We start from the raw sequence: 27499 nt of genomic DNA on the forward strand, positions 1-27499 counted from the left end.
AATTTAAATAATTAGTGTCTGTGTCTTTGAAGAAAATCATAGATACACATAGTTGAACACCATTTTAAGAAATATAGCATCATTGGGATCCCTGGGTGGCGCAGCGGTTTGGCGCCTGCCTTTGGCCCAGGGCGCGATCCTGGAGACCCACGATCGAATCCCACGTCGGGCTCCCGGTGCATGGAGCCTGCTTCTCCCTCTGCCTGTGTCTCTGCCTTTCTCTCTCTCTCTGTGACTATCATAAATAAATAAAAATTAAAAAAAAAAAAAAAGAAATATAGCATCATCAAAATAATTGAGGCAGAGAGGATAATATTGTTTGGAAACTGTTGCAGAAAATTTTCTGAATATGTAGAAGTTTTAGAAATACCTTAACAATTTGTTTTGCTTTTGTTTTTCCTTTTATATATATCCAAGTATGATATTTGATTTACATCTAAATAACTATAAAAGAGCTTTTGAAAGATAAAAAAATACATTGTGTCATAGTTCAAAGTCTTTTTCTTTTTTGCTCTCTTTTCTTGGTGATTTTTAAATAATACTATGTTTTAGAACTGACGGGGGGGGGGGGGGGCAGCCCTGGTGGCGTAGCGGTTTAGCGCCACCTGCAGCCCAGGGTGTGATCCTGGAGACCTGGGATCGAGTCCCGCGTCGGGCTCCTGCATGGAGCCTGCTTCTCCCTCCTTCTGTGTCTCTGCCTCTCTCTCTCTCTATCATAAACAAATAAATAAATAAATCTTAAAAAAAAAAACTGACGGGGTCTTAAATTACATGAAATGCCATAGTTTCCTTCCTGGAAAATTTATTTCACAGTAAAACCTTGGAAACATATTTTCTTTTTACATGTAAAATGATGTTAAATTCCAGGCTCAGATAAATAGAAGTGTTTTTCCCTTTCTGGAGTGGGACAATTTTGTTGTTGAGGACTCACTGTCGGTATATAGCATTCCTGACAAATAACTTTCTTTTTAATAACCAAAATATACCTCTGCAAACTTCTAAGACACGCCAAAGGAAGGTACGTCTACTGAGAATCTGTTACCTAGCAGGCATGGTCTTCATACTGAGTTTCACTAGAGGAAGCAACTGGTCTTTAAGAAAGTGACATGAACTTTGGAATAGTCCTTCATTTTAAATGAAATAGTCTTGTAATTTAAATTGAACCACAATCTTTTACTCCCATTAAGCTATAATTGTTACAAACTAGTCTTCTTAAATGGGGCTTAGAATTGTTACAGTGGCTCCCAATAATCAAATCAGACCAAAATATCTCAAAAGACCCTGCCTACTCCAAGTTCTTTAGCTATGTGGACTAGTTAGTCATGGACCTGGTTTCAGGTTCTAGCTCTGTCAGTCACTATCTGTTTAACCCAGGAAGGTCCTTTCATCTCTCTGAGCCAGTGGATCTCTGTGTTAAATAGAGATTGTAATACATACTTTACCGGCCTGTTAAGAAGATGAAATAAGACACGTATAAAGACTTTAACACTGTAAGCTTTCAATGAATAAAAGCTAGCAGTATTATTTGTATCGTTTTATGCTAATAAAGCTTACATACATTAAACCAGTGTGCAAGGTACAATCAGGCACTAAATTCCACTATAAAAATTGTATTTAGAATTCAGACAAGACAGACATCCATGTGTACTAGGGCGGTCAGTGAAAACTTCATCCAGGAAATGAGACTTGAATTGTACTCTGCTATAGGTAAGAACTGAAAAACATGAAAAAGAGGTGGGGATGAGGGCATAATCACACTTGTTTACTGTTCCAGCTTTCAGCATGCATTCTAGACCTGCACTGTCCATTATAGTAGCCACTGGCCATGTCTGCCTATTTAATTTTAAATTAATTAAAATTAAAAATTCAGTTTATCAGTCACACTAACCACACTGTAAGAACCCAGGAGTAACATCTGACGAGTGGCCACACTATTGGAAAGCATGCATGGCAGAGCTCTATTTGACAATCCCGTTTTAAACATACAGTATCTTCGGGCAGCCCCAGTGGCACAGCGATTTAGCGCTGCCTGTAGCCCAGGGCGTGATCCTGGAGACCCTGGATCAGGTCCCGCTTCGGGCTCTCTGCATGGAGCCTGCTTCTCCCTCTGCCTGTGTCTCTGCTACTTCTCTCTCTCTCTCTGCATCTCTATGAATAAATAAATAAGTAAATAAAACATACAGTATCTTCAAGTTGTAGAAAAAAGGTGGCTTGTTATAATTTGTTGCGTGCTCTGCGGCAACACAAACAGGGTCCTGAGGGAAAGGGGATGAGGAAATAAAAGTAAAGAGATAGGGACAGGAGGGACACAGTGGATGATGTCCAAGCAGTGTCAGCTTTATTTAAGGTTCTACAACATTATATAGCATAAGCAAAACAAAGCTAAGGAGGTATCTATTTTTAGCATGTTTGTGAAACCCTCCAAGGTTCCCCTTTATCAGTATGTAAGACAGACTCACAGGTGCCAGAAGACCTTGGCTAATAGATAAGCTTGTTGCTCCAGATGTACATACTTCAAAGGAGTATTAGATATGGTTAACAGACCAGCAAGCACAGCACAGACCCTTATTTAAATTTATGACCAGGCCAGAATAAATTTTATCTATTGTGTTATGTGGGCGATCTCGTACAAGCGAGCCCTGAGAACCATTGCTCAAGCCCTTTCTCAAGCGTCAACCAACTATTCACCCTTTAGGCTCCCGAGCCTTTTGAGTGAATGAGGGACACAAGTCCGGACCTGGTTTGATTTAGTTACTCCAGCTAGTCCATGGCCGCCCACAAGAATTAAAATGCCATTCCACAGATATAAAGTCTTTTTTTTTTTAATTTTTATTTATTTATGATAGTCACACAGAGAGAGAGAGACAGAGAGAGAGAGAGGCAGAGACACAGGCAGAGGGAGAAGCAGGCTCCATGCACCGGGAGCCCGACTTGGGATTCGATCCCGGGCCTCCAGGATCGCGCCCTGGGCCAAAGGCAGGCGCCAAACCGCTGCGCCACCCAGGGATCCCAGATATAAAGTCTTAAGGAAAAAAAAAATCACTTATTAAAATTTGTGCTTTCAGTTAGCATTTTTTGAAACAAAATCATGTATTTATAGTGGGAATATTTTCACTAGAAATATGTTTCTCATAATATGAAAAAGACATCTAAATATTATGCTCCTTCACTATAAAACTTACCAATTTAAAATAATTTACAAAAGTGAGCCATTACTTTAGAGGGAAGAATGAAGCTAAACAAATCAAATTCAGGAAGCATTAGTTAAAAAATTTATATAACTAGGTTAATCATTTAAGCAGCCAATAAAATGTATGCTTAGTGGGACAAGCCCCCAACTGTACTTTTAGTAAAGTGAAATAATGCAAAAGAAAATAATGAATGTGAAACAATGAGAATAATTATGTGGAATTTTACATCCACGTGAGTCACAGTGATCTGTTTGGTACAATACCAAAAATGGACAGTCAAGCCATTTAATAAACATGACTTTCTTATTTGAAAGCATCTCAAAATCCTACGGTTAAGAAATGTCATCCAAGGGAAAATACTTCCATGCACTTTCTAGATACCATGAAGTTTAGGTAAGTAGCTAAATCCCATAAATGCTGTAGCCCTGAATTCGTGTTGCCCTGTTCATTAAAACTCCAAAGCCTCAGATGTAATCTTACAAAAATAATGTGATTTTGTTGTAGAGTCCCACGGTCAAAAACCTTTCTTACAACAGTCAGACTTTGATGATTTAAAAAAAGTCTTGTTTTAGAACAAGTTTCATCTAAGTCATTTACTACTTTCCACGTAAAAATTATAGTATGAGAAGTTCATAGTATGGTCTCTAACTTGATACTTCGGTTGTTATAACGCTTCATCTGTCAGCTGAGAACTCTGACTTGTGAATTCTTTGGCTCTAACACTATATTACAACTTCCTTCAGTTCGTAAGCAAACCATTCTACGCACATCTGATTTTAAAATGTGCAAAGTTGATTTGGAAAGAGACCGTCATCCATCGTTTGGCCACTAATACCGATCTTCCCAAGGTGAAGGTCGAATTCACCTTCATGATCAGGTGTCCGGTGTCTGCTCACCGCCCCTCACCGCCCCCCACCCCCGCTCACCGCCCCTCACCCCCTCTCACGGTCCCTCACCCCCCTCACCGTCCCTCACCCCCGCTCACTCCCGCTCACCCCCGCTCACCGCCCCTCACCCCCCACCGTCCCTCACCCCCGCTCACTCCCGCTCACCCCCGCTCACCGCCCCTCACCCCCCCACTCCCCCTCACCGCCCCTCACCCCCGCTCACCCCTGCACACCCCCGCTCACCGCCCCTCACCCCCCACCGTCCCTCACCGCCGCTCACCCCTGCACACCCCCGCTCACCGCCCCTCACCCCCCACCGTCCCTCACCCCCGCTCACTCCCGCTCACCCCCGTTCACCGCCCCTCACCCCCCCACTCCCCCTCACCGTCCCTCACCCCCGCTCACCCCTGCACACCCCCGCTCACCCCCCACCGTCCCTCACCGCCGCTCACCACCCCCCCAGGAGTGACCCTCACCCCCCCAGGCCCCCGGCAGGCCGCCCCCCCCACAGCCCCAGTTACACAGGCAGGGCAAGGCACGAGGTTCCCACACCCGGACACCCGGGTCCACGACCCGCGGGGCCCCTCCCCTCCAGGTTCCAACAAGCCCGCACCCCGAAGAGACTCACTACTGCATTCCGAAGCCCTTCGGGAGCCGGGCAGGAACTCCGCGTCCTCGCAGGGGCAGAGATGGGTCACCGGGCCGGACCGCCGAGTCCCACTGGGCCGCCGCCCGCCCGCCCGCCCGCGAGGTGCCCGCTCCGGCACCCCGGCCCCGCCCCCGTCGCCCTGGTGACAGGCCGCCGCGGCTCCGCGCCCACTGCCCGTCGTCAGGTCGGCCAGAGGCCAAAGGCCTTCCGTTTCCGGGTCTCGCCTCACTTCCGGGCCTCGCCTCACGTCCGGGCGCCGCCTCACTTCCGGCTGCTGCGGCGCGGCGGCGGCGGCCCGGCAGCGGCACCGATGTCCCAGACGCGGCGCCCGGCGGGGAGCGGGGGTGAGTAGGGCCGGGGCTCCTCCGCCGCACAGCCGCCCCTCCGCTCGGCCCCGCCCTCCGCTGCCCCCACCCCCCCTCCCCGCGGCCTCCCCGCCCCCCCTGCAGCGCTCCGGCCCCTCCTCCCCCCTCGCCTCCCCGCACCGCTGCGCTCTCCCCTCCCTCCCCCCCCCCCGCTCCGTGCATCTCTCCGTCCCCCCTCCCCCCGCAGCGCTCCCTGTCTCTCCCCCCTCCTCCCCTGCACCTCCCCAGGGGACCGCCCCTGAGCCCCGCCCTGCCCCGCCCGCCCGCCGCGCTGAGGGTGCCCTCTGGTCCTCCGGCAGCAGCGCGACCGCAAGGCGGCAGGTGACCGGCCGGCGTCGGGCATGGCCGCCGCCTGGAAGCGCGCCCTGCTGGTCCTGCTGGCCTGGCAGGTGGTGTCCTCGCTGAGCTCGGGGGACGAGGACGAAGTCCCCGAGGACTGGGTCCTGCTGCACGTGGTGCAGGGCCAGATAGGAGCCGGGAACTACAGCTACCTGCGGCTCAACCACGAGGGGAAGATCGTCCTGAGGATGCAGAGCCTGAGGGGCGACGCGGACCTGTACGTGTCCGACAGCACGCTGCACCCCAGCTTCGACGACTACGAGCTGCAGTCCGTCACGTGCGGCCAGGACGTGGTGGCCGTCCCCGCGCACTTCCAGCGGCCCGTGGGCATCGGCATCTACGGGCACCCGTCCCACCACGAGAGCGAGTTCGAGATGAAGGTGTACTACGACCGGAGGCTCGAGCCGTCCCCGTTCTCCGAGGTCGCCACCTCCGAGGCGCGGGACGCGGCTCACAGGCAGGCGCGGGCCCCGGAGGACGCGTCCCAGGAGGAGGAGTCCGTGCTCTGGACCATAGTGATCAGCGTCCTCAAGCTGGTCCTGGAGATTCTGTTCTGACGCTCTGGCGCCCTGGCGCGCCCTGGCGCCTGCTCCCTGAGTCTGCGAGCCCCGCTACGACCCAGACCCCAGACCCAGCTGCGTGCTCTGGTGGAAACTGTGGCTGCCGATTGGGGGATGGAAAATAAAGCCATACGCTTGCTTGTGTTACCTCATACACCCCAAAGGGAGGGAAAGCAGCAGGAACGAGGTTAGTATTTCCTCAGAGGTCAAAATTCCTGTAAAAGGAATGCGCACAATAAAATGTTCAGACTCCGGTTGATAGCTTGCTTGTCAGGTGGCCCAAACAGGGCAGTAGCCTAGGAATATAGAAGATAAATCGAAACAGAGCATCAGATGAAACGGCTGGTAGCTAGAATTGTGTTCTCCCTAGAGTTTCTGAATGAGGTTACAACGTGTTTAGGACTTTGAAGCTGCTGCTGAAGTCAAGCCTGAAACGTACGTTTTTGCGCTTTTGCGTGGCTGCGGGGCTAAAGCGCTGGGCCTGCCCCCGGGCGGAGTGGGCGCCCCTGCGCCCCTGTCCAGACAGGAAACCCAGCTGCACCAACTCTCATCAGATCGTTTGTATTTATCATCCTGGGCTACCTATTAGTTAAAATTCTTCCATCACTAAATAACTTTGTTATGCTGCCAGTGGTAGGCCAGAGACCATATAGATTAGGAGAATTTCATGCAACTACTATACACTTTCTGGTCAATGAAGGAATAGTTGAGTATTTCGATTACGTTGCCTAATATTTCCACTGAACTTCTGAATAGAGCCAAAGTACTAAAGATTTAAAAAAAGCTTTTGGAAAATGAACTATTACTTCTCTATCTAAGATTGGTTTCAAAGGTAAAAGTAGCTTATAATAAATAAAGTAGCAGATTTTAAGCACATAGTTAATTTCAGAAATCTTTTATTGGCATAAAGTTGAGAATGTAAATAAATTGGCACCAAATATTTCATTTAAATCCATATTACAATATTGGGGTCAGAAAGCTATTTTATCTTATCCCTCTTTGCTGTTTTTCCCCCTTCTGCCCACTTTCCTGGGAGTTGGGGGGGCTCGCTGACAACAGTCACAAATCCAGCGACCTAGGAGAAAAATTGTTAGTTAATATACTATGAAATTTAATTCTTTAGGACTGAATTTTAAACCCATTTGGCTCTCCTTTAGCTATCGCTAGTAATTTCTCTGTGGATTTGTGTTGTGAAGGGCACTTAGTTCTAATTTAAGGAGAAAAATAAACTCCCTTAAAATAATCAGTGTAATCAATACCATGTGAAATTCAGTGCAAGTGGAGGGGGCAGGAGGCAACTGTGTGTAATGATGGGGACCTTTGAAAACTGCCACCCTTTCTATAACCCAAACACTATCATACTTTGAGTTCAATAATACAAATTCTAATATAAAACTTGTTACAGAGTTTGGCTCACTTTCAGCCGTTTCCCTGCTGCTCAGTGGCAAGTGCGAGTCTAAACGTCCTCCCAAGGCCGGTGTACCAGACTCAGCACTTTAAACTTATCACTGATAAACTGCACCATGTACTCCATCTGAGTTACTACAGAACTTCAAGTTGCCTGCTTCTTAATGATTCCCAGGAAACTTAGTTCTAGGCATACATTTTATAAAGTATTATACAGTGTTAACTATGCAAATAAGTTCTAAATTTACACAATTATGTGTAATATTTTAGTCCAATTACTGTGATTTATCCGACTCTGTGTTCATTCCAAAGTTATCTGGAATTGTCATGCTGTCTCATTTTATAGAAATCTGGTTTAATATTTATAAAGGCATAGCAGTCATTTTGTTAAGTTTCTGAATAGATGACATAAAAATAAAATCAAGGCTTTGAAACAAACTGATGCTCTTGCTTTAGTTCTTTCAGTAGAAAGACATGAGTTCTCTCTATGTATTAAGCTGTACCTCTACCACTTACATCCCACTTGTGATTCAGTTGGGTTACCTAAGGATGAAAAGCAGGTGGACATTTTCTGGGTAATCACAGCTCTGGTCACTTCTTGTGAACAGAAGGATCTTTATGGTGTTTATGTGAGCCTTTAAGAAAAAAAGGCTGGGAGAGTCCCTTCACTCAGAGATAATGTTCCTCCTTTTTTTCAGTCTTTACCTGATGGAATAGCACCAAGGCCCACACAAAAAGTATGATAACCTCTGTCACACACATCACAGAACATCATTTCTTCTTCGTGGTGGGGCTGTCCACATATAATGCAAGTCTTACACTCCATACATTGCCATGGGTAGGTCTTAATCATAGAAACAAGCTCCATTGTCATATCCAGGCAAGAAGGATGGCCTAAACCAAAACCAGCATTAGTATTTCACATAAGAATTTTGAACTTACTATGGCATAATCAAATGCTAATTTGCTTCGGGAGTTCTTGAGAATGGCTACAATGTTTAATCACCAAAGAAATGACAATACAAAGTAGAGAATACACGGGCTGCTTTTCTATGCCTCATAGGTCACCCTGTATATTTGATGATTCTTTGACTCAGGTCTAGCTGACAACTAGAAATCCTGGTTTCTGAAGCAACAAATAGGGTGGTTAAAATGTTAAGAAGACATGTCAGTACTTACCACTGTTATCACACTGGGAGCAGTGTATAAGTGATTCAGCCTTCCCTTTCTTGTTGGACTCCTTACCCTTCAGACAAATTCCACATAGAGCATTTGGAATGACCTTTGGCTGGAAGGGTAGAAGAGGGCTATAAATTCATGCCAGAAGAACTTACTATGGGTTCATAAGGAATTGTAACTGCCTTATCTTTACTTCTGGTATCTTGCTAATGAGGACCTTTTTGAAAGACCTAACTTGAGAGCCAGCTTTCAAATACAATGGCCTACCGGCTAAAGCCTTAGATGTGGTTTTAAAATTTTGTCAGCAGCATGATCTCATGTTAGGATTAAATGTGGCATTCTACACTGCCTACGTGCACAGTAAGATCTGTATAATGAACTGGAAGGGCAGGCTACAATGTCAAATTGCACTTTTAACTGGAAGAGAAAAAAAAATCCAGGTACCGAATGACCATTACCTAGAAGTCTGGCTTACTGTACAATGGAAGGCTCCATGTTAAGCAGCTTATATACCGATTTTGTTTAAAACCTGATTATTTTACAAAGTTGTAAAAATAGATCTATAAAATCTAAGTCACAAAACCAATATTTTAACAGTTTTAGTTGAAAGAGGTCTCATCCATACATTGTCATGTGCATAAATGTTTCTGGAAACCAAGCTATGATTATTCCCTTAGCATATCTAAGAATAAAAAAGCCTATGCTTAGGGGAAAAGCATTCAGTATAAGACACAAAACATAAAAGAAGAAAAAGTAAGTTTTCAGACACGCAAAAAAAAAAAAAAAAAAAAAAAGCTATCACTTAAAAAAGTTACAATACCCTCATATTCTTGAGTACTGTTTGTTTTTTAGGTTAAAGATTTGCTCAATCAAATGAAGGTATTTGGGATTTAAAAAAACACCAACACATGGAAAAGGAAGAAGAAAAGATTCATGGCACCTACAATTATCATCAGGGGAGGGAGAATGTACACATCATGGTTTTGACCATCATAAAATGGTGTTCGTACTACTTGAATACCTAAGTAACGGTGGCAGAAAAAGAAGGGCAAGCATGGGCCAAGTAGGAGCTGGGCCGGGGGCATGTGTGTATACATAAACTAGGGGGGAGAGTATCTTCAACAGGATTGTTGTATTTGTTTTATTCCAACCCAGCCAAGTATATCTTCTATTTCTCTCTCCTAAGCTACTAAACCAAAAGAGGAGCCTAAAGGAAACTCCAACTTTGTATACAGCATTCCAGCTTTGAAATGTCTCACTGCCACCTTCAAAACCTGTTAGGCCTAAACAATTTGTTCTTAATTATTTAAATTCTTTATGTCTTGTCTTTCTTTGCAAAAGATGACAGAGGCATTCAAAAATAATTTTTGGCTTATTTATTTAAAAAAAAGTCAACCTTATACATAAATATAATAAAAACAATAACTCTAAACAATCACAAATGTCTCTACAAAATAATAAATACCATGGAAGTTAAAACATACATATAAAACTTTACCGTGAGCTATTCTACATCTCCTGTATGTGTATCTGTATACCCTGCTCCCCCAACAAAAGGATAGTGTCACATGCTCACACCATGTGCAGTGTGCAGTTACCCTACGTTGTTGCTGCTACATTCTAAGCAGGAGGTTCTTGCTGTGTCTCCTACACCTAAATACGAAATAGCTAGAAGTATACTTCTATGATCCAAGTTCTGGCCCGGTGACGTCCACATCTGTAACTGCCATCATATACAGCAGAAAACTACCTCTCAATAGACCAAAATAAGAGCTCTCTTTTGGTTATGGCACCTGCACCGAATGTAAAAGATATACTTATTTAATACTTGTAGTTGAAGTTAGATACTGACATACCAAGTATTCGAACATCTTTCACTAAAGTCAGGGAAGTAACTACACAGTATTAAATTCTAAAAGAACTCCTCACAGGAGATCCTTTACAAAAGTCAAAAAGGAATAAAACACAAGGCTAGTCATTCACATTCTAGAGCAATTCAAGTTCTACAGCCATTAAAATATACATTCAACACCTATGATAAAAAGGAACACCAAGAAAATTCTAGGTTTACTTCTAAGCTTCACATAATATTTTGTTAAATCACTTAAAATTTTTCTTACCCAATAGTCTTCATCTTGATGAAAAGAGGGAATGACAGGGGTGGAGAATGGAGGGAGGGAGGGAGGGAGGGGGGGGGGGGGAGGGAGAGAGGGAGAGAGAGAGAGAGAGAGAGAGCTTTGTAGCATTTTCTATGGCAATTCTTTGTTCACTGAAGCACTCTGAGCTCTCTGAGAAGCACCCTGCTCAAACCCAGGCCTGCCAGCTGGGAAGCTAGTCTGGGAAGGAGACTCCTCTGATGGAGGAGGAAGGGAGCAGTGCACAGAACTCCCGCAAAGATGACAGAACAGAACCCTACATCTGACAGAGACAGTTCTACCTCTAGTAACTGCAACAACATCCAAGTTTCACTATTGACAAGAAAATTGAAATTCTCCTCCTAATGGTTCTCAGCATCTCAAATAGAAGGCTCACAATACACTGACTTTCCTGTGTGAAAAATAACCAAAGATAAGTGAGACTTTCACGGTAGCACTAATATAGTATAGATTTTAATTATAAACTTGTCACATAGGCCTGAATCCTAACAATTATGCTTTAATTGCAGGTTAATGTAACCTAAACAATACTGTCCTACAAATTAAGGGCAAGCACTAGAGAATCTTACTAAGCAAGACATCAGATACATCATTTTTCTTAACTCCAACATATCTATATATATGACCTTCAGCTTGAAGTACCCTAATATTTAGGCACATCTTGGCTTATTAATATTTTTCATAGAGAGGTTACTTTTAATAAGCATGTTCACATTAATGTGTTAAGTCTAGGTACTGGTTGTTCCAAACTTTGAAATACCTGAAACATTTTTAGGTACTAAAAATGTTCACAGAAATTATAAAATGTGTATTTTGCATATTACACTCCCTTGAGTAATATCAATTGAGATTAATCTATAGGATTTCTTCTCTATTAAATCAATGATACTGTGGAACAATTCTTCATTTTCAGCCTCTATAAAAACATCTACTTCAACATTCTCTCCTCCGAACCCACAATGAATCCAGGCTTATTGTGAAAGATCTCCTCAATGCTGACAGAGTACTTTGAGCTGCCACCCCCATTTGAAGACCAGCAACACACTCTGCAGCACACATACCAGGCTAACTTTCCAAGATTTAATCTTTGGAGTCCATTTGCTTTCAATTATAAGCATTAATTAAATCTTTCATTTTAAAACTTAGGTAAGCTACATATGTAAAAACAAGTATAAAAATCACATAGCTGCAGCCTACTGAAGCCATCCTTGGAAAGCCAACCCTTGCCGAAAGAAGCTTAAGATTTGCTTGTCGTAGGCTGAAAAAATATGCTTTTTTAAAATTGATTATGTAAAAGCATTTTCAAATTAAATATGGATTAAATACACTAATAACACTAATTTGTTAAGTTGCTTTGCTTACTACAGGAAAAGAAAGGTAAGTGGACTGCTAGAAGGGTCCGTCTGGGGAAGGGAAGTTGGCTGGCAGCCCGCATGCACCTGTTCTTCTAGATCGTCCACCGCCATCCCAGTCGTGACACACAATAAGCTGTTTAAAAAGTCCACTCGGCAAAACTACTCGATCACCTTACTCGAAAACATTCCTTCAAACACCTTCATAACCACAGTAAGAATCATACTCGGATACATTCCAGGCCGTAGGAACGGTCCATTTCACTATTACTATCCAGAACATAAAAGTGTACAGCTGATTTCACTCCTTGTAGGACACTCCTATCCCCCACTCCTATCCCCCTATCCCCTATAAGGCAACTCACCTCTCACCAAGCCCTCTGAAGGGGAAAGGACAGACTGCAGGAGGAGCAGTAACAATACTGCTGAGAGCATACTATCTTACTCTGAGAGCATCCAGACCAGAAGTTAACAAGTACACGTATGTAAGCCAAACTACATCACTAAATATGCTTAGATCCTGGTTGTAGAATTAGAGAGGCTATTTGCTGAGGTTAGGCTAAAAATCACCACAGTGTAAATAACAGGTTTTACTATTTTCGGTTACAGAATTAGCTAGATTTGGCAAATGGATCAAATAATCTTTAGATTAAACCCAGTTCTTTCTCCAGGAGAGGAAGCTTATTCCAAGAGCCTCTCCACCCTTACTTTACAGCTTAGCATGCTCAGCTATACTAAATACTAGGATATTTTAAATGTCAGATAATTATGACCTTTACTCCAAGGAAACAAAGGATAAAGTTCTGTCTATGAAATAAATTTTTAAAAACCCATACTTGCCTGGTTATTGTTTAAAAGACAAAAAAAGATTTTCTTATAAATTGTACATATACAGAAAACAGAAGCTGAACCATAGGCAAAAGTGACAGAAAAGCCACCAGGAAAATAAAGCAAAAAAGAAGGAAGCTGACAGAGGGCACACGCCACAGAAGAGCAGCTAGTCAAGTGCAGCAGGCAGAGCTCCGCAACTCTGAAAGTCAAAGTTAAATTATGTCGGGGAGAGAGGCTGGTCAGGGAAGAAGCGGAGTCAGGGGCTTTTTTCTTCTACCTTGTACCCAGGGACTGACTTGGACAGTACAGAACGTTTGGAAGCATCTTTTCTTGGAGTAGCAGCTTTGTCCTTGGATCTCTGTCTTCCCTGGAATGGCTCCTCCTGGCCGTCGGGAAGGCCTTCTCCTTCAGACACGTTGCCGGAGGAGCTGTCCTGGAGGTCAAAAGCACACACAGATTCCTTGGAATAGACACAGATTGAGAGTGACTCTGCATGCTACAGCAAGGATTTTGTTTAAGTTTTGAAGTTCCATCAAAGTAAAAATAAAAAAATAACTATAAATATAAAAAAAAGTTTTCTAGTGCAAACTGAAAGAAGTCATGTTAAAAATCACCTACCTGTCTTAGAAATATGACAGCACAAAGCTGATTCCATTTATACCAGCAAGTACCTTAAGCCATTGTTTTCTGACTTAACATGAACAGAACTGTCTGCTTCAACTGCTACTACTCCAAGACAGCTTCGACACCATTTGCCGTGTCACAAGGGGGCATTATTTGTTTCGTAAAAAGTTGTTTAAAAATTAAATGGTCTTTTTGAACTTGGACACAGCAACTTATTGCAAGATACATCCATGAAGGCAAGAGAAACAAAAGCAAAAATGAACTATTGGGACTTCATCAAGATAAGAAGCTTTTGCACAGCAAAGGACACAGTCAACAAAACTACAAGACAGCCTACAGAATGGGAGAAGATATTTGCAAACGACCTATCAGATAAAGGGCTAGTTTCCAAGGTCTATAAAGAACTTATTAAACTCAACAGCAAAGAAACAAACGATCCAATCATGAAATGGGCAAAATACATGAAGAGAAATCTCACAGAGGAAGACATAGACATGGCCAACAAGCACATGAGAAAATGCTCTGCGTCACCTGCCATCAGGGAAATACAAATCAAAACCACAATGAGATCCCACCTCACCCCAGTGAGAATGAGGAAAATTATCAAGGCAGGAAACCACAAATGTTGGAGAGGATGTGGAACAAGGGGAACCCTCCTGCACTGTGGGTGGGAATGTGAACTGGTGCAGCCACTCTGGAAAACTGTGTGGAAGTTCCTCAAAGAGTTAAAAATAGACCTGCCCTACGACCCAGCAATTGCACTGCTGGGGATTTACCCCAAAGATACAGATGCAGGGAAACGTCGGGACACCTGCACCCCGATGTTTCTAGCAGCAATGTCCACAATAGCCAAACTGTGGAAGGAGCCTCGGTGTCCATCGAAAGATGATGGATAAAGAAGCTGTGGTCTCTGTATACAGTGGGATATTCCTCAGCCATCAGAAACGACAAATACCCACCATTTGCTTCGACGTGGATGGACCTGGAGGGTATGATGCTGAGTAAAATAAGTCAATTGGAGAAGGACAAACATTATAGGGTTTCATTCATTTGGGGAATATAAAAAATAGTGAAAGGAAATAAAGGGGAAAGGAGAAAAAACTGAGTGGGAAATATCAGAAAGGGAAACAGAACATGAGAGACTCCTAACTCTGGGAAACGAACTAGGGGTGGTGGAAGGGGAGGTGGGCGGGGGGTGGGGGTGACTGGGTGACGGGCACTGAGGGGGGTACTTGACGGGATGAATGAGCAGTGGGTGTTATTCTATATGTTGGCAAATTGAACACCAATAAAAAATAAAAAATAAAAAAAAAAAAAAACCTAAATGGTCTTAAGTATCTGTGGGTATTGGGCAGCCCGGGGGTGGCTCAGCGGTTTAGCACTGCCTTCAGCCCAGGGCGTGATCCTGGAGACCCGGGATCGAGTCCCACGTCGGGCTCCCTGCATGGAGCCTGCTTCTCCCTCTGCCTGTGTCTCTGCCTCTGTTTCTCATGAATAAATAAAATCCCTAAAAAAAAAAAAAGGGCAGCCCGCGTGGCTCAGTGGTTTAGCGCAGCCTTCAGTGCAGGGCATGATCCCGGAGACCTGGGATCAAGTCCCACGTCAGGCTCCCTGCTTGAAGACTGCTTCTCCCTCTGCCTCTCTCTCTCTCTCTCTGTCTCTATGAATAAATAAATAAAATCTTTAAAAAAAAAAATCTAAAAAAAAAAGTAACTATGGGTATTTTTACTGAGTAATAAATGTCATTTAAGAAGTTCTTCATGCACTCACTTGTACTCCATGTAAGCGCCAATATCGTCAAGCCTTTATGACAGTATCTGACATGTTTTAAATGTCGAAATTTAGGAGTTCAACATCTGATCATTTAATACTTCATTTGTTAATTTTAAATTTTCTAACTAAAATTAAAATGCTATATATTCATATAAATTATGAAAATTATAAATCAAAATATTTGGTTATCTGTAACTACTATAAATATCCTGAGAACTACTGGGAACATGAATGCATGTCTACATACAAAAAACCCAGATTCACACATTCACACGTTCACACATACCCTATCAATTCATATCCCTCATTTTTTTAAAAAACCACAAAACTGGTGGAGCACCTGGATATCTTAGTCTGTTAAGCATCTGACTCTTGGTTTCAGCTCAGGTCCTGATCTCAGGGTCGGGGATGGAGCCACAGTGTCCGGCTCTGCTCAGCAGGGAGTCGGCTGGAGATTCTCTCCCTCTGCCGGTCCCCTACTCCTCTAAATTAAATAATCTTTAAATATGTTCTTGAAAAAAAACCATACACACACAAAACTGGATTATGCTGTGTGTGTATGCATGTGTTTTTTAATGGTTTAAAGCATTATGTGGGGCAGCCTGGGTGGCTCAGCGGTGGAGCACCTGCCTTCAGCCCAGGGAGTGACCCTGGGGTCCCGGGATCGAGTCCCACATCAGGCTCCCTTCATGGAGCCTGCTTCTCCCTCTGCCTGTGTCTCTGCCTCTCTTTCTGTCTCTCATGAATAAATAAATAAAATCTTAAAAAAAAAAAAAAGCATTATGTGGATTTTATCACATCATTAGATATTCTTTGTGGATTTTATCACATCATTAGATTTTTTTTAAGATTTTATTTATTTATTCATAGAGACAGAGAGAGAGAGATCGAGGCAGAGACACAGGCAGAGGGAGAAGCAGGCTCCATGCAGAGAGCCCGATGTGGGACTCGATCCAGGGTATCCAGGATCATGCCCTGGGCCGAAGGTGGCGCTAAACCGCTGCACCACCGGGGCTGCCTTTTTTTTTTTTTTAAGATTTTATTTATTTATTCATGATAGACAGAGAGAGAGAGAGAGGCAGAGACACAGGCAGAGGGAGAAGCAGGCTCCATGCCAGGAGCCTGACACGAGACTCGATTCTGGGACTCCAGGATTGCGCTCCGGGCCAAAGGCAGGCACTAAACTGCTGAGCCACTCAGGGATCCCCTAGATATTCTTTGAATTTCATTTCTATCATGTAATAGATCACCTACTGTGGACATTAAACTTTTATATATATATATATATATATTTATTTATTTATTCATTGAGAGAGAGAGACAGAGAGAGAGAGAGAGAGAGAGGCAGAGACACAGGCAGAGGGAGAAGCAGGCTGTGCATAGGGAGCCCGATGTGGGACCGGATCCCGAGACTCCAGGGCCATGCCCTGGGCCGAAGGCAGGCACCAAACCGATGAGCCATCCAGGGATCCCCTATGGACATTAAACTTATTCCTAATTTCCATTATAAAAAATACCGTTAACACTCCAATGGCAGGACACCTGGGTGGCTCAGTGTTTGGGCGTCTGCCTTTGGCTCAGGTGGTGATCCTGGAGTCCTGGGATCGAGTTCCGTGTCCCACGTCGGGCACCCCCAAGGAGCCTGCTTCTCCCTCTGCCTATGTCTCTGCCTCTCTCTGTATCTCTCATAAATAAATAAATAAAATCTTTAAAAAGAAAACCAAAAACTCCAATGGCCATTTTTTTCCTAATTAAATTTTGTCCTTCAGATAAACTCTATTAGTGCATTTGCTAGGTCAAATTCTGTGCAAGTTAAAAATCTTGGTATATGCTGTTAAATGCTCTCCTGGAATGTTGGGTTACTTTTTACTTCTACAGGCAGAGTGAGGGAAAAGTCAACTATAACATCATGCCCACACCACAGCTCCCCCTTTTACCAATAAAAAAGGAGCGAAGTGGTACCATCACTTTAACACTTGAAAAGCATCTTATTTTATGTAACATGTACCATTAAATAGGTTTTACAAATTTTGGGGGACAAAAAAAATAAACTGCCCTTTTAATAGTAGCACATTCTCATGTTCAGGTTGGCTATAATTACATTTAAAAATGGCCAATTGCTAAATACATTATGCTAAATGAAATAAGAATCCTCTAGCAACACGTTTTTGCTCTCCTTCCCTTCCACAGAGCACACCAACTCTCCCCAGTCATGCAACTAAAGTTTGCAAAAAAAAAGAAAGAAAAAGGCATGCAAGAAAATGTACCTAATAATAGCACAACATACCAGTCACCTTCACCTTTTCCTATAGGAAATCTAAATTACTAATTAAGCAATAGGAACACATGTTAATGTGCTCCCGAAACTAAGCCAGTTCAATAGGATTGCAAACTAGTGTCCATGACCTTTCCTAACCTATTTGTGATAACTTTAAAAACAACTTTATTTTTTTAAAGATTTGTTTATTTATTTATTCTTAGAGACACACACAGAGAGAGAGAGAGAGAGAGAGGCAAAGACACAGGCAGAGGGAGAAGCAAGCTCCGGCAGGAGGCCTGACGTGGGACTCGATCCCAGGTCTCCAGGACTACGCCCTGGGCTGCAGGCGGTGCTAAACCACTGCACCACCGGGGCTGCCCTAAGGACAACTTTAAATACAAAACTCACCAAAGGCTACCCACAGCCTGTCTGCATCAATGCACATAATAAATAATTTTCTCAATGAAAGCGCTCAGGAAATTATATGCAACTGTCCTTTTTCAAAAAGGGTGGTGGTACAATTTTAATTCCACATTCTGGGAAAAAATTAGCAAAAACTCAAGGGGAAGGAGACAGCTCCTAGTAAAGATCAATGTTCCTACCGAAGTGCCTTTATGTTTCCGTTTCTCATCGCCTCGACCATCCTCAGCATCATCAGAATCCCCGTCGCTGTCAAGGGCTGGGAGCTCAGGATCCAGAGGGGGCTCATAAAGCGCGGTGTTTAATGGCAGATACCGCAGCTCATCTGGTGAGTATCTGAGGATCAGAGAGATGATTGTCACTTGTCTTTTTACGATTAATACGAATGATCTAATTTGTGAGCTTTAAAGGTAGCCTTAACCTTCTCAATTAACCCCAAATACTTTTGGAAAATGACTACAAATGTAACAAAAGTTTTCATTTTGTATCAAGTAAGGAAAATAAATGAGAAGCCTAAACGTTTTTTACACCAGGCTAAGAGTGTATCATATGCATTTGATTATTATCAAAAAGAGGAAGTCTCCCTCCTTTATCTTCAACCCAAAATAGAAAAAAAAGTCAGCAGACTAAGGCAGAACTGTGGCAATTCAAGACTGTGCACAAAACCCATGCCTCCGGATCACTCCCACCCTCCCCTCACCCCGTATCACTGCTTGTGGGTCCCCCGTGGACTGCAGGACAATGCGTCCACCTCACAGGTGGATGTGATGATGACATCAGTCAACACACATGATGCACAGCAGTGGGTGGTACATGACATTAAGAAATTTTTCAAAAAAACTTGTGATGCATGTACTCTAACAAATGTAATCATCACTTTTAATAATTTGCTGACCCCAAAGCGAAATTAAGATCTGCAACCCATGATTTAAATTGGACTTTCAAATAGTATGATCCTATAGTCTATTTTAAACACTGTTCTCTAAAGACCAGTCTCTATCCTCAAGAACATAAAGCTTAAAGGTGAGAGTTTTCAAACAAAAGGACCCTGTTAGCCTTATTTTCAGTTACACCCAGGTTGGGAATGATAGAGAAGCAGCCATCTCGTGACAGAGTGGAAGCAGCAGCCAGGCCAGGGCAGTGACATGGCCGGCACAACCAGGTGGCCCAGCCCGCCCTGCAGCCATTCTGCTTCCTCCTCAACATCCTCTGCAGACTGAGCCAGTGCTTCCCGGTCGGCAGGTCTGGGGTTGTGCCTGAGAGTCTGCACTCCCAATCAGCTTTCAAATGACACGGGTGCTGCTGGGCCATGAAGCACGATGTAAGGACCGAAGCGCTGGTCCACCTGCATCTGCCACGGACACACGAACAGGTGCGGGCAGGGAGATGGGCAGCTCCAGCTTTGTCCGCAGATGTTTACGTTCTGGCTGAAGGGTGTTCTTCACTGATGAACCACAGAAAACAGGATACTGGCCCAGATCTCACACAACGTCTCCAGGTGGTACACACAGAGCTCAAGTCTTTTGAGGCAAGTACACAAGACTCTGCAGTCCCCCAGCAACACCCAATAACAATGGTAATAAAACCAATGGATACCTTTTGTAGTATTCCTGGAACTGTCCGGGGATGAGGGCCACTGGGTAAGAACTGACCTTGGTTCGCTCAGTTGGTAACACTTTGTACTTCCCCTGAGGCACCTGGATGACCTGGGTTGACGTGAAGAGAAATACGTAAGTGATTCTATGCTGGGAATTCAGGTCCTAGGAACACAATCCTTCCTGTTCTCCACATGCTCCTTCCCACAAAAGGCTAAAAACACAGGAGACATTAGGAACTAAAACCTAAGGGGACAGTGGGGATGTTTCTAGCCACACAGGTGAAGTTTATCTGGCCCTTCACCACAGCCAGCACTTCTGAGGGAAAGGTAGCCTGCTTCTGCTCACCACTGGCAGGAGCAGCGGGAGCTGAGCAGCACATACAACATTTCATCTATGAAATGAGAACAATACTAGTTTCAACCTCACACGGCAACTGTGAGAATTAAGTGAATTAATATGAAAAAATTTCTTAAAACGACCCTTGGGACAAGCAGCCACTATGATATACACCTATTAGTCTCATTCAGGAGAAATGTCAACCACAGAGCAAAAGACACCACCCTCACATTTATACACACACACACAGAAGTGAACAGAGCGCTACTAGCACATCATTAAAAATTATATCCTAAATTGTGGAGCAGGAAAGGACACATCACAGGTACAAAAAAACAAAACAAAAAACAAAAAACAAACAAAAAAAAAAAAACACACCACAATGGCTAAATAAAATAAAGGAGATACTGAGCACTCTACCATGACAAGCATTTAAGTGAGGTTCGGGAACTAATAAAGTTAAGCAATCCTACGTGTGTCTGTAAGTCAAAATATGCTCTTCTTTCTTCCATACGTTCCCGGTTTAAGTTGCTGTTAAATTCAGCTGCTTTTTTGGCAGCTTTCTTAATATACTCAGGCACTTTGCTGGCTTCAACTTTCTGAGTATTCTGTTGTTGCATTTGCTGAAATAAAAATATTACAGTTGGAAGTCACATGTAACTTTACAAAATGTCATTCTCCCCAAACCAAATAAAAGATGCTAGTCACCTCAATACTTACAGAATACTCTTTATAATGATCTGTAATTCGCTGACGTTCTTTTTCTTGCAAAATAACAGAATATTCAGCATGTTTGGCCGGATATTCTTTTATCATTAAATCAATCACTTCATCACTACGCAATGCTGTTAAACCTATTTCAGACAAAAGAAAAAAATAGTAAAAATAAAAAGCTCTTTTAAGGCTAAGTGAACAAAACTACTTATCAAAATTTGCTTTTCCTCCAAACTACTCTACATTTAGAGATCCCTGGGTTTAGCACCTGTCTTCGACTCAGGGCATGACCCCGTGGTCCCAGATCGAGTCCCGCATCGGGTTCCCTGCATGGAGCCTGCTTCTCCCTCTGCCTGTGTCTCTGCCTCTCTGTGTCTCTCATGAATAAATAAATAAAATCTTAAAAAAAAAAGAAAACCCACAAACCACTCTACATTTAAAGTTTTCTAGTAGTCAAAGGAAAATATATTAGAAAATAATAAAAAACAATATTCATAATATAAGTCAAACAACTTTTTAAAAAGCTCATAAAATTTGCAAAGGAAAAAAAAATTTGCAAAGGAAAATAAATCAATCTTTCAACCAAAATTTTTTTTAAGATTCAATGTACTATAACATATATCCCCCCTTTATTAAAAACAATGGCTAAATAATGATGCATACTAACTATAGGCAGTTGAGACATAAGGATTATTCTTAATCTAATATCCTTAGTTAAGTATATTAGAAGAAAAAGAGAGCTTTTCAATATATTGCAGTAGTCTTCAAATTCAATACGCCAGAAATATTAGAGTCCAAATTCCAACAAAAGCATCAGCACACATACAAGTCATACAGCCATTTTCAAAACTCAGAGCATCAGAACACCCATGGTTTTATGTTAAAAAATAACCGAGCTGCATTAAAATGTTTATGAAAGAAAAACTGCAAAGCATGTAAATAATCATACAGAACTAAAAATAGAGCAAAATGTGCCGTTTAAGCGATAAAGACCAACACTTTTAAAAACTACTAATACCAATTTTGCACACACACACATGCTGACACTTCTGTGAAATAATATAAAAGGCCATTCTCTTATGTATTTTGTTTTAAAGATTTTATTTATTTATTCATGAGAGACAGAGAGAGAGAGGGGCAGAGACACAGGCAGAGGGAGAAGCAGGCTCCATGCAGGGAGCCCGACATGGGACTCGATCGCAGGACCCTGGGGTCACGGCTTGAGCCGAAGGCAGACGCTCAAGGCTGGGTCACCCAGACGTCCCTCTTTTGTGTTTTTTAAAGATTTATTCAAGATAGATATATATGTAGGGGGGGGGATCCACAAGCAGGGGGAGGGGCAGAGGGAGAAGCAGGCTCCCCGCTGAGCAAGAAGCCCCATGCAGGTTTCAACCCCAGGACCCTGGGATCAGGACCCGAGGTGCAGGAAGATGCTTTACCGACAGAGCCACACAGGTGCCTGTTTTGTATTTTTTTTTTTTTTTGCCTGTTTTGTATTTTAACAAAAACCAAAAGTAAACAATTTAGCCCTTAAATAATTCGATTTATCTTATTCATTTTGTAAAATACTTCAAGAAAAAGGACAAATTCCCTTCCAACATCACCTCATCAACGTCTGTTCAAGCCCCCATTACCTAGAGTGCACTGTGTCTCCGTGATGACGTTTAGCTCCCGCAGGTAGAGTTTCTCCTTATGGGACAAATCTCGTCGCTCTAAATCTCCAAAAAAAAGAACAAAAGACTATTAAAAATAGTCTTTTACATTTGTAACATTATTCATTTGTAAAACTTTCAAAAACTTAAGATTTTTAAAAAGTTTAAACTTCGTGGATTCAAAAAAGTACTGCATGTTACATATTCCACAGATTATTAAAAGAGACCACGCAATCTTACAAAGTCAAGGAATAAAAGCTAAATTAAAGTCGAAAACAGAAAAACCCAAAGCAAGAATAACTTAGTTGCACAGACAGCTTTTCTCCAACGCAGACGTGGCCCCATGTAGCTGCCCCCGTCGCTTAGGTCAGGGAGCAACGGTAAGGAATGGGACCCCTCTGCATACGGCCATAACATATGACTGTTTCTAAAACTTTCCCCAGGAAATTCACCTTCCTCATTTTGCTTTTTAAGTCCGTTTTTAAGGCATAAGAGCAAACAGAGTGGAGAGAGATGTTGGGTGAGAGCAGAAAGGAAAATCAGCCAGCAGGAGAATATACAGTTTATTAAAAATGATCTATACTCAAGTACTCAGAAGTTGAGAACCTATCAAAAAGAATTACTATTAGTTAAAAGTTAGACTTAATCTGTTACATAAACTAAGACTTAATACCTGGATATTTCCGTTTAAAGGAGGTCACACCCAAATATTCACTGACTTGTTCTTGAAGCATATAGTATTCTCCTGTTTCATCAGGTGGCCATTTGTACTCTATCAAATTTTCTGCTGGATAGTAGCTAAAGCTAAGCACAAAAATATGTATTATGCCTTAAATGTGGCTTGTATTAAATTTTAACCATTTTTATTTTAAGGATTTATTTTTGAGGGGTTTTATTTTTAAGAATTTTGTAGAACTACTTTATTTAAATTCCCAGTCTTCTGACTCTGCCATACAAACAACTTCCCAATTGTCCAAGAACACCCAAAAACAGGCAGAGGGAAAGGAAGCAAGGGTGTGCGATACCAAGCAAAACAGTAGCAGGAACACGTGCACACAACCCAAAGAACCAAGACTCACAACTGTCCGCAGTAAAGGAATCCGGTAGTGTACGAGATCTAGAAGGCCAGAACAGGGTGGGGATATCCTTTCTGAATCCCCTCTCTTGGGCTTCACGCGCATACACACTAGTTCATCCGCCTGAGGTACCAACTCACTTCCCATCTGCTGTTCAGTGAGTCAAAACAGCTAAGAAAGCAGAACTTCAAAAACCTGTTTCTCATTGAGCTGAACTACAAACCACAGTTATTTGTTCTCATAGACTACCCAAGGCCAGAGGAGAGAACAGAACTAGTCTGATGGAGCCAGTGTACTGCCGACCAATCCCAATCCTGAGAAGCTGACTACGCATTTCTGGACCTGGACAATTCAACCTCTAAATCTCATCAGTGGACAGCACAGGCAAGAACGTGACATTACTTAATACGTCCAATTAAAAATAACAACCAAAAAGAGTTTTCTCAAAAACAGTGGTGGGAAATTAGATAGATATCCCAAAGCAAAAATAAGAAGTTGGACCCTCACTTCCTATCACATTCAAAAATAGATCAACAACCTCAATGCAAGAACCAAACCAGAAAAGTCTTAGAAAACACAGGAGTAACTCTTCAGGATCTCAGATTTGGCAACTGTAGACATGACACCAAAAGCATGAGCAACAAAAGAAAAACAGATTATTTGAATTTCAACAAAATTAAAAATTTTGTTTACCAAAGGACTCTATCAATCAGATACTTTTACTCTATCGGAGTAAAAAGGCAACCCACAGAATAGGAAGAAAAAATGGCAAATCCTGTACTTTAAGTGGTTAGTAAGTAGAATGCATACAAAAACTCCTACAACTCAAAAACAACACCCAACTTAAAAATGGCGAAAACACTTGAAGAGACATTTCCCCCAGAGATTCACAAATAAGTCTGACAAGATGGTCAACACATCACTAGTCATTATGGAAAGTCAAATGGAAAGGACAGTGAGATGCCACCTCACACCCCTTAGGACGGCTCTTACCAAAAAGACTGGGGCACAAGCACCGGGGAAGGACATGACCCAGTGGACACCGTGTCCCACTGGCAGGAAGGGAAACCGCTGCGACCACCGCGAAAGGTCCCCAAAGCGCGACACGCAGAGAGTCCTGTCAGATCCAGCTGCTACTCTCCGAGGGACACACCCAAAGGAACTGAAACCAGGGACTGACCAGACATCCACACACCTACGTCACCGCAACCCTGTTCCCAACAGCCCAAAGCGGGAAACAACCCAGGCCCGTCCCCAGAGGGAAGGACATACGAGAGCTGCTATGTCCCCCCCACAGAGCACAGTTCAGCCCTGAAGAGAAATTCTGACATACACTACAACATGGATGAGCTTTCAAGGAATCATGTGGAAAGAGGCCAGACATGGAAGGGCAAATACTGTAGGACTCCACCTACGTGAGGTGCCCTACGTCACACGGAGAGGGGGACAGGGGCTGCCAGCCGTGGGGAAGGAGGGAATTGGCAACTGTCACTGCTTCATGGCTAAGACCTTTCCACACAGTAGTGAAGCGTTCCGGAAGGGTGCAGGTGGCAGCTGAAGTGCCGGGGAGGAGGGAGGTATCGCAGAGGAGAGAAATATACCACAACTACTATTAAGCAATAAAATGACAGTACCCAAGATCTTGACTTGAAGTCTCACAACTCCTAGAGCTATCTCCTGAGCCCATTCGCCTCCTTTTGGATGGTTGGGTCCCATCATTTGAATTATCTTCATTATCATCCTATACATTCAAAAAATTCAAAACATAAGAAGAGAAACAATAAAAAATAAGAATGATTATGTATCTTCCCAGGCTTGCTACAAGGCTCCACTTAAAGGTTCTTTAATGACAAATGATTATACAAATGTTAACTTTCTATTATAACTAAGAAGGGCCAAGATTTTGGCATGGCAAGCCCTGAAAAAAAAATCTAAAAAAAACTAAAAAGTGATCTTTTATACAATCAAAATAAGAAAAATCACAATTAACCTGTAAATGTAAATCTACTTTTCCTTTCTTAGCAACTAGTTAAAATGCCATGTACTTTAAAAACAAACATGTAAAATTGCTGTTAACACTCTTAATATTAAAGCAAACCCTCCTAACCCAGTTAGGAAAAAAACGTGTAGATCATTTCATGTTTAACTCAACTGCTAGGGAGTTGATAGGACTATTCTAAAGGAGTCCTATATACTTCTATTTCCATGAAAAAAGAAAATACAAAGACTAAAAACAGGTTACCAACCCTGTTAGTTTTTTTCTTACATCGCAAAAATTGAGCAAAAATATTCCCTAGTAAGATTCATCAATCGATACAGCAAGAGACGCGCATCCCCACCAAAAGAGGAATGGCTTAAGCAGTTTTAGGTGACATTATCTGTGGTGAGGCATTAATACCAAGACTCTAGTTGGGCCATTCCATTCAGAACATAAGTGAGCCATCTCAGATGTTAGCAAATTGACTTATTCACATTACTAGCTAACGCTTAATGACCATAAGGTGTACGAAAATAACTGAAACAAAAAAAAAATCAATTAAATGTAGATTTGTAAGGTGAATACAATTTTGTTAAATAGCACGGTCTTCTTGCTACATGTTAAAACGAACCCAATCCAGCAGAGTACAAGGCTGGCCCGGCACCGTCCTGGGCGCTGGCCTCCACCAGCTGAGCCTGTGCTGAGCCTCCTCCCCTTCGTAACATTGAGGCGATAACGCGGCCTCATGACGTGGCTAACGCAAGGATTAAAGGAGTTAGACACGCGGGAAGCGCTCAGAGCAGGGCCTAGCGGGTCATGGACCCGTGACGACAACCAGAAAGTCCCAAACGGCTCCGCTACTAGGAACTGACTCCGATTCTTTCTCAAATTGTGTGTGTGTGTGTGTATGTATGGCCTGTTGTCCTTTTTAGCTCCTGTATAATAATCAAAAAACTGCCTATTCCCATTAAGAAAGGCAACCAGGGGGATCCCCGGGTGGCTCAGTGGTTTAGCGCCTGCCTTCGGCCCAGGGCGTGATCCTGGAGACCCGGGATCGAGTCCCACATCGGGCTCCCTGCATGGAGCCTGCTTCTCCCTCTGTCTGGGTCTCTGCTTCTCTCTCTCTCTGTATCTCTCATGAATAAATAAATAAAATCTTAAAAAAGAAAGAAAGAAAGAAAGAAAGGCAACCAGGTAGGAGATGGAGAAGAGAATAAATGTTATTCTCCAAAAATGTGCATTTAACAGTAAGAATCAGAATGGCGACAATACGATTTCGGGAATAACTCCCTTTAATAAGCAAATTCAGGTATTACGGTTTTGTTTTGCTTTTTGTTTGTTTTTTGGTTTTTGCCGTTTTACTCACGACTAAGCATTTTAAGGACTTTTAGGTTTATATATTTCCTTTGCTTTAAAAGTTGAAATACCCCCAAAAAAGGTAACGTGCAAAGTCCTGAGAAATAGTCGCTGGGACGAGGGCGGGGGCCCGCACAGGTGCGCGGGGGGGGCCGTCCCGCCGCGGCCACAGGTGGGCTCCCGCCGCAGGTGCGACCCCGCGACCCCGCGCCCCCGCGCCCGCTTCCGGGGCCCCTGGGCCCAAGCCCCGACTGCCCGCACGCGGCCGCTCCCCCCGCGCAGCCGCCCCCGCCGCCCCGGGACCCAGTTTCCAACTAAGTTCCCGGGGCTGCCGGGCGGCAACGCGGGGTCCCGGCCGCCCCGGGGTCACCCCCGCCCCGCCCCGCCCCGCCCCGGGGCCGGTCTCCCCGCCGCTGCCCGGACGCCGCCGCCGCGAGGCGCGCTCCGAACCCCCGCGGCCGCCCCGCCGCCCCAGAGCCCGGGCCTCGGCGGCCGCGGCCTCCGCTCCCCCCGCGGGAGCCCCGCCCCGCCCCGCCCGGCCCCGCTCCTCACCTTCGGGGACGGCGCTCCGGGGGTGGCCGGGTCGCTGTCGCACGGCCGCGGGGACAGCGCCGCCCCGGGCCCGGCCGCCGCCGCCATCAGCCCGAGCGCCCCGCGCCGCCGCCGCCGCCGTCGCCGCCGCCTCGTCCCGGCCGCCGCCGCCGCCGCCGCCGCCGCCGCGCGGGCCGCCCGCCGCCCGGGCCCCGCCCCCTCCGCCCGCCCGCCGCCCGGGGGCCGGCCCCTGCCTCCGCGCGCC

At 44.0% G+C, this 27499-nt stretch overlaps 2 protein-coding genes across 4 annotated transcripts; one reads left to right on the plus strand and one right to left on the minus strand.

Moving 5' to 3' along the window:
* Positions 1-4966: 4966 nt before the first annotated feature.
* Positions 4967-6732, plus strand: CUNH6orf120 (chromosome unknown C6orf120 homolog). Of its 2 annotated transcripts, none has more exons than XM_055329770.1 (2): positions 4967-5071; positions 5395-6732. In XM_055329770.1, exon 2 carries the CDS (start codon positions 5434-5436, stop codon positions 5986-5988), a length of 555 nt encoding a protein of 184 aa, XP_055185745.1. In that variant the 5' UTR covers positions 4967-5071; positions 5395-5433; the 3' UTR covers positions 5989-6732. The 2 variants fall into 2 exon arrangements, with proteins under 2 accessions (XP_055185745.1, XP_055185743.1); XM_055329768.1 differs by having other exon boundaries at positions 4969-5071; positions 5392-6732.
* Positions 6733-6870: 138 nt separating this feature from the next.
* Positions 6871-27379, minus strand: PHF10 (PHD finger protein 10). 2 transcript variants are annotated; one of them, XM_055329767.1, is made up of 12 exons: positions 27256-27379; positions 25004-25110; positions 22967-23097; positions 22276-22353; positions 20648-20781; positions 20401-20550; positions 19590-19699; positions 18176-18329; positions 13194-13349; positions 8578-8686; positions 8104-8292; positions 6871-7066 (listed from the first exon to the last, which is right to left on the minus strand). In XM_055329767.1, exons 1-12 carry the CDS (start codon positions 27340-27342, stop codon positions 6981-6983), a joined length of 1491 nt encoding a protein of 496 aa, XP_055185742.1. In that variant the 5' UTR covers positions 27343-27379; the 3' UTR covers positions 6871-6980. The 2 variants fall into 2 exon arrangements, with proteins under 2 accessions (XP_055185742.1, XP_055185741.1); XM_055329766.1 differs by having other exon boundaries at positions 22276-22359.
* Between the last annotated feature and the right edge of the window lie 120 nt (positions 27380-27499).

Source organism: Nyctereutes procyonoides, unplaced genomic scaffold, assembly GCF_905146905.1.
Source record: "Nyctereutes procyonoides isolate TBG_1078 unplaced genomic scaffold, NYPRO_anot_genome, whole genome shotgun sequence".
Lineage (NCBI taxonomy): Eukaryota > Metazoa > Chordata > Mammalia > Carnivora > Canidae > Nyctereutes > Nyctereutes procyonoides.